Source organism: Babylonia areolata, chromosome 26 (assembly GCF_041734735.1).
Source record: "Babylonia areolata isolate BAREFJ2019XMU chromosome 26, ASM4173473v1, whole genome shotgun sequence".
NCBI classification, from domain to species: domain Eukaryota; kingdom Metazoa; phylum Mollusca; class Gastropoda; order Neogastropoda; family Buccinidae; genus Babylonia; species Babylonia areolata.
In genome coordinates this window covers 46,446,756-46,454,255 of record NC_134901.1, presented here as the reverse complement: position 1 = coordinate 46,454,255, position 7,500 = coordinate 46,446,756, and the positions used below count along the sequence as shown (strand labels likewise).

Below are 7,500 nucleotides of genomic sequence, written 5' to 3'. Positions count from 1 at the left end.
AGGGGGGAGATCAATGGAAGGGGGGAGATATTGGGGTGGTAGTCAATTTTGTGAGATCAGAAGGGGGGGGGGGATGGGGTAGAAGTAGATCTTCGGAGATCAGGAAAAGGGGGAGTGTTGTAGGAGTCAATTTTGGTATATCAGAAAGGGGTGGTATTGGGGTAGGAGTAAATCTTGGGAGATCATGTTTACAATGGAAGTGGAAGTTGCTGCAGAATTTCTGCCAGGGGCAAACAACCCCTTTGCTACTGTGAGTTCTTTTACGCGCGCGCCAAGTGGCATGGGTCCGACCTCAGTTTAATCGGTCCCATCCGAATGACAAGCACCCAGACCCCCGCCACTCAAGGTCCAGTGGAGGGGAAGAAACCAACTTCTGGCGAGTGGGGGGGTGGGGGTAGGTGGAAGGGGGATTCAATCCCGTACCCCTCAAGATTCTCTTGCTTCCCCGGCGGCTAGGCCACTACCACCCAAATCTCTAGTGTAGGGGAAGAAAATTCTGCCCAGTGCGGGAGGGATTCGATCCCCGTACCCTTCAAGATTCTCTCGCTTCTCAGGAGCGGACGCGTTATCGCGAAGCCACGACTCCACAAGCCCTGTTCTTACGCCCTACTTCACACACACACCCTCAGCACCTCAAACCTCTCCAAAAGGGCGGCACGACTGACCTTTCAGCCTGCCCCCCTACCCCCCACCCCCATCCCCAATGTCTCTCCCCTGAGGACAGAGAGGATAAGGAAAGAGGAGTGGGGTGGGGGGAGGTGGCGAATGATGGGGGAGGTTAGGTAAATCCTCTGATCGATGCCAAACAATCGGTTCCCCCTGTCCTCTCTATGCTCGTCACTCTTGCTGGCTGGGTCGTTTCCTTGTGGGCTCGGTTTTCCAGCAGAACACAGTGGATCAACATGGTTTCCTGTTGGTAGTCGCCACTGGACATAGAAAGTCATCCTTGGCGAGTAGGAAAAAGGGAAGGAAGGGAAGAAGGAAGAAAGGGAGAAATAGAGGGGGAGAAAGAGAGGGGGAGGAAGGAAGGAAGGGATGAACTAAGGAAAAGGGGGAAGGGGAAAAGGGTGGGAGGAAGAAAGGAAGGGGGAAAGCAGGGAGGGAGGGAGGAAGAATGGAAGGAAGAAATGAAGGATAGAAGAAAGACGAAAGGAAGGAAGAACGAAAGGAGGAAGGAAAGGAAGAAAAGAAGGAAGGAAAGAACTAAGGAAGGAAAGGAGGACAGAAAGAAGGAAGGACAGAAAGAAGGAAGGAAAAGGGAGGAGGGAAAGAAAGAAGGAAGGAAAAGGAAGGAGGGAAAAAAGGACAGAAAGAAGGAAGGAAGGACAGAAAGAAGAAAGGAAAAGGAAGGAGGGAAAGAAAGAAGGAAGAAAGGAAGGAGGGAAAGAAAGAAGGGCAGAAAGAAGAAAGGAAAAGGAAGGAGGGAAAGAAAGAAGGACAGAACTAAGGAAGGAAGGGAGAGAGGAAAGAAAGAAGGAAAACTAAAGAGAGGATATCGGGGACTGAGCTGGAAGCTTAGTGCAACCTTCTCTCCTTCTTTCGGGGAATGAAGCTATAAGACCTAGAGCCAGTTGCATTGCTCGGACGGAAGAGCCTAGCATGGTCGTAACCCGCTACTAAATGTGTGTAGTATGGAACTGACCAATGGCGTAGTTCGGTCAACGTAGGCATTTAGTCACGTGTAACTGTCAAAAAGTTAGAACCCAGCAATGCAACTGGCACCAGGTCGCGAAGAAAGAAGAGGAGGAGAAGGAAGGAGGTGGGGGTAGCTGAATCTACAGCTGGACGTAGGAGCTGACTCCAAAGATACTTGTAGCTGGACGTAGGAGCTGACTCCAAAGATACTTGTAGCTGGACGTAGGAGCTGACTCCAAAGATACCTGTAGCTGGACGTAGGAGCTGACTCCAAAGATACTTGTAGCTGGACGTAGGAGCTGACTCCAAAGATACTTGTAGCTGGACGTAGGAGCTGACTCCAAAGATACCTGTAGCTGGACGTAGGAGCTGACTCCAAAGATACTTGTAGCTGGACGTAGGAGATGACTCCAAAGATACCTGTAGCTGGACGTAGGAGCTGACTCCAAAGATACTTGTAGCTGGACGTAGGAGCTGACTCCAAAGATACTTGTAGCTGGACGCATGAAGGAGCAGGAACTAGTCAATTTATATTTTCTAGTTCAAAATACATCGTATCATAAACAATAACGTCTATCTATGAATCTATCTATCTATTTCTCTATTTATCAATTACTACTGCATATATTCTTACACGATTTGTTTATGGTGCTTTGCATTTTTATTTGTTTGTTTGTATCATTGACTTTGGTGGAGTTTTTTGTTTGTTTGTTTTTTGCCTATCATGTGGTAAAAAAAAAAAAAAAAAAAGAATGGTACGATTCACTAACCTGATACTTGATAACAATAACGTAAATCATACCTTAAGTCAGTACTACTTTCCCTAAATGAATCAACAAACCCTACTTATTGGCCTCGCTACATAGTCACCACCATTCATCATATCCATACGCTCAAATAATTAACGAGGAGCTGACGGGTTGGGGTTTTTTGTTGTTTTTTCCCTCCAGTTTTTTGGAGGTTTTTTGGGGGGAGTGGGGGGGAGTGGGGAAAGGGGGGGGGCGGTAAACGGCAGCCTGGTAGCGATGACATTTTGTGTGGCATTTCATAACTACTGATTGCTGCACGAAAAGCGAGATAGCACCAAGAGGCACCCTGCCGTGAGCTGTTCAATAGGTCATCGGGGCAGGTCGCAAAGTTCTCCGGAACCCCCCCCCCCCCCTTTCCCCCCTATAAAATAAGATATAAACAAAAACTTTTAAAAGTTACTGTTTTTCTTCTTTTAACACCTCATTTGATTTGGCGTGATTACGCCCGCCCGCAACTCAACTCTGTAAATGATGGAAATGATGGTGGTGGTTGTTATCACCACCAAAATATCTCTACAACGAAAATAAATAGACCAACTAAAATCTAGCGTTCCAACTGAATGGCGCCTATAAACGCGGTTACAGCAACAACACACACTGTGACGACGCGGTTTTTTCGGTGAAAAGACGAGGTGTTTGGGGTAAACAGTCTCTGCGGGATGTCAATTTTGGGGGGATGGAAAACATTTAGGGGTTATCCCCCCCCCCCCCGCCCCCCCTTTACCGAAATTCCGCCCTCCTTCGCCCCTACTACCCCCCACCTTCCCCCCTCACACACACACACCCCCCCCAAAACTTGTGCGATGTCTCATTGCCACATAAATGCGGTCACGACAAACACATGTGTAGCGACACTTGTTTGCGGTGATCAGACGAATTGTTTGCGGTGATCAGACGAAGTGTTTGGGGTAAACAGTCATCCCGGGTTGTCCTCTCTTTTTTTTTTATTGGTGGGGAGTGCAGGGGGTAGTGGGGGTGGAGGTAGGGCGTGTGGAAAGGGTTCTATTCTTTTTTTTTGGGGGGGAAGGGGGAACGGGGGGGCATTTTGTGGGTTGCTGTCACCACTTGCCTTCCTTTTTTTCTTACTTTTTATGTTCAATGATTACACAGTAAAAAGAACATGAAACGCACCCACCGAACGACAGAAAGCAAGCAATAACAGGAGGAAAAAAACAACAACAACAGCAAACAAACACTGTTGTGCTGCAAACTGGTTTCACCATGTACCGGATGTACATCTGTCTAACTATCTATCTATCCACGCACACACACAAACAAGAAAGAAAGAAAGAACAAACTAACGAACGAACGATGAAACGAAAGGACGAAAGAAAGAAAGAAAAGAATAAAATACTTTTAAACTATATTTTATTGCCGCGCAATTTGACTGGGCATTTTGGCATTTTCCACGATTGCCCACTGCGCGTTGTTTCATCAAAGTACGCTGAATTATTTGAACTTTTTCCCCACGTCCATTTATGTTCAGCTATCAGACAGTTTCTGTTCCAAATGATTCCAGGACGCTGGGTTCAAAGGAATGGTACACGATGCATTATCTACATGATAACGGAAAATCGGCTCTGATCGCAGCATTGTGTGTGTGTGTGTGTGTGTGTGTGTGTGTGTGTGTGTGGTGTGTCCGTGTGTGTGTGTGTGCGAGTGTGTGTCAGAGAGAGAGAGAGAGAGAGTGAAAGAGACTGCGTGCATGTGTTTCTCAGTCTGTCTCATGTCACAAACACACACACACACACACAAACTCATCCCATTTCCTTTTCTTTCCCCCCCCCCCTCTCTCTCTCTCTCTCTTATTATCACTATGACCCCACCCCCTATCTCTCTCCCCTTCACCCTCTCTCTCTCTCTATCTATTTATCTATCTACCCATCCATCCACACATCCAACCAGCTAACTACTTAGCCATCTCTCGCATGCTGGAGAGCGTGTGCTGTAACAGCGTAACTCCATTTGACAGCGAGTTCCTGTCCTGCCTGAAACCGATATAACACGAACACTGCTTCTGGGATTCAGAACCATCCTCCTTCCTATCTTCCTTCTCTTACCACGGACTTCCGACCCACTTACTGTGACGGTTATCAAACGTTCCAGCATGAGTACGGTCAAGAATGATGAAACCAACAACATCAATAGCATACAAACAGACGAAATATATAATGGGAACTATATTACGTGAAAATTTTAAAAAAGAATATCGAATGCTATTGTATCAACCTCAACAACAAAGCTTTTGTCTTTGCCCCTCAGCACAGTACAGCACAGCACAGAGACACACACACGCACGCACACACACACACACAGACACACGCGCACACACACAGACACACGCGCACACACACAGACACACGCACACACACACACACACAGATGTGTATATATATATATATATATATATATATATATATATATATGTATACACACATAGAAACAGACACACATACACTCCCTCCCTCCCTCGCCTGGACTCGATGCTGTTGATATAGCGCACGCGCACACACACACACACACACACACACACACACACTCTCTCTCTCTCTCTCTCTCTCTCTCTCTCTCTCTTTCTCACACACACACACACACACACACACACACACACAAACACACACACACACACTCACTCTCTCTCTCACACTCACTCACACACACAAATACAAACACACACAAACACACACTCACTAACACACACACACACACACTCTCTCCCTCTCTCTCTCTCACTCTTATGGCGAAACCAATAGATATCCTATTTACATAAACTGTATCATACGCTGTATCCGTTACTGGCTAAAATTGACTAGGTTGGAGGAATATAGGTTACCACGTAGAGCTTATAGAATGTTACTTGACCTACATGCAAGAAATAAGAGAAATTGGGTTTCGAATGTCCGTTGTAAATTGTTTCAGTTTGGTTTTGGATATGTATGGGAAAATCAAGGGGTTCAAGATGTTAGATCGTTTATAAATGAGTTTAAAGACAGATTAATTGTATGCAGATGGCAAGAGTGGGACTCTCATATTAAAAGTAGCGATAGATTTGAAATATATCGAGCGTTTTGTACTGTTCATGATATTAAATTGTACCTGCGAATGGATTTAGATAGACACTTGAAATTTGTCATGACTAAGTTTAGATTTGGTATCTCTGAAATTGCTCAACATCGATTACGTTATAGTAAGCATACCGAAAAAGATTTAGTTTGTCCATTATGCAAAACTGGAAAAGAAGATGAGTTGCATTTTGTTTTATATTGTCCAGTATTGACTGATATGAGAACACGATATATTCCATCAAAATTCTATAGGTATCCAAGTCAGCTACGGTTAAGCTTACTTATAGCTTCTTGTAATGAAAGGATTGTAAGGAATTTTTCATTTTATTTATACAAGGCATTCCAGTTGCGATCGGTAATGACTTCATGATTGCTGAACTCATTAGGATTAAAATTATGATTATTAGTCAAATGCAGATACTATATTGTTGTACACTGTTTACCCCATTCATGAGGGGCAATGGCCTTATATGAATAAACCATCCATCCATCTCTCCATCTCTCTCTCTCTCTCTCTCTCTCTCTCTCTCACACACACACACACACACACACACACACACACACACACACACACACTCACTCACTCACTCACTCACCTGGACTCGATGCTGTAGATGTAACCCTCTGTATCCACCGAGTACAGACAGATGAAATCCCCGATGCACAGGTAGTCCCCGGCCCCTCCCGCTGACGTCATCATCTTGATGGCGTCACTTTCCGCTCACATCACCTGGCGGAAGGACAGACACAAACACCGTCACGGTTTCCAAAAACAAAAATTGTGGTCATGACAAGTTGTTGGTTTGTTTGTTTTTTTCAGATTGGAGATTTAATTTCCTTTCCCCATCTTTTCGGGGTATGGGGGACGGCAAAGGAAACAACAAAATATGAAAAACAACTAATGATTTACTATATTCAAAACGCTCATATAGCAAATACAATGTAAAATTCTCAAATTCACTGAAGTAAGCTATAAAATCCCACAGGGGTAAGCTCTAACTATGAAGACTATTGTTTTACAAGGTAACTTTCTAAAGTTCACCAAAGTAGGCTACATAATCCCTTTGGAACAAGCTCTAACTATTAAGACGGACCTATCATTTTTCAACGCAAATTTCTAAATTTCACCAAAAGTACGCTATAAAATCCCTCAGGAATAAGCTCTCCACTATGAAGACGGATCTGTTATTTCAAATGCAGACTTATTCTCAAGCATTTGCTGTCGTATAAATTTTGAAACACAAAACAAAACGTTTTCTAGATTTTGAAGACATCAGTCTACAAAAATGATAACCTGGCCAAGGCTAAAAACGCTTTGGGGCATCGATTTAGGTCGGTAAATCATTATAAAGAGGACATCCCGTGATGACATGGTATTCTTCTCCAAGTACTGACAAGTTACACTTAGGGCATAATCTTTCATCTCGTGGTATATCATAGTACCGTCCAATTTCACGCACACACACCTCCATTTATTGCTTCTGGAGCCAGTTGCATTGCTTGGTTCTACCTTTTTGACAGTTACACGTGACTAAATGCCAACGTTGACTGAACTACGCCACTGGTCAGTTCCACAATACACACAGTTAGTAGCGGGTTACGACCATACTAGGCTCTTCCGTCCGAGCAGCGCAAGTGGCTCCAGGATCGTAAGGGGTCACTAACGTCGTTCTTCAGTTTACAGGGCACCAAGGGATGAGGGGTTGGGGGGATTGGGGGGAGGGCAGAATGACTCTGCTCCATTTTAAAGACGTCTGCGCATTGTTGGTTTGGAAAGGACGCCAAAGTTACTCTTGATTAGTAATGGCTCTTCTTCTTCCTTTCAACGAAGGTGGCACAATGGTTACGACGCTCATCTACCAACACAGTGTCCGTGAAGGTCTGGGTTCAAATCCCACTCTCGCCCTTTCTCCCACGTTTGACTGGATAAATCAAACTGAGTATATGGTTGATAGATATGGATACTTATAATTATAGCGCCTAACCTCGGT

General features: G+C 44.7%; 1 protein-coding gene across 3 annotated transcripts in view; it reads right to left on the bottom strand.

Moving 5' to 3' along the window:
- LOC143300857 (inositol 1,4,5-trisphosphate-gated calcium channel ITPR2-like) overlaps window positions 1-7,500 on the bottom strand; it is a 393,676-nt gene that overhangs the window by 308,552 nt on the left and 77,624 nt on the right. For all 3 annotated transcript variants that reach the window (XM_076614816.1, XM_076614817.1, XM_076614818.1), the window contains exon 2: window positions 6,106-6,239. In XM_076614816.1, coding sequence (XP_076470931.1) covers window positions 6,106-6,209 — 104 coding nt within the window. In that variant the 5' untranslated portion in view covers window positions 6,210-6,239. The remainder of the gene's footprint in view (window positions 1-6,105; window positions 6,240-7,500) is intronic.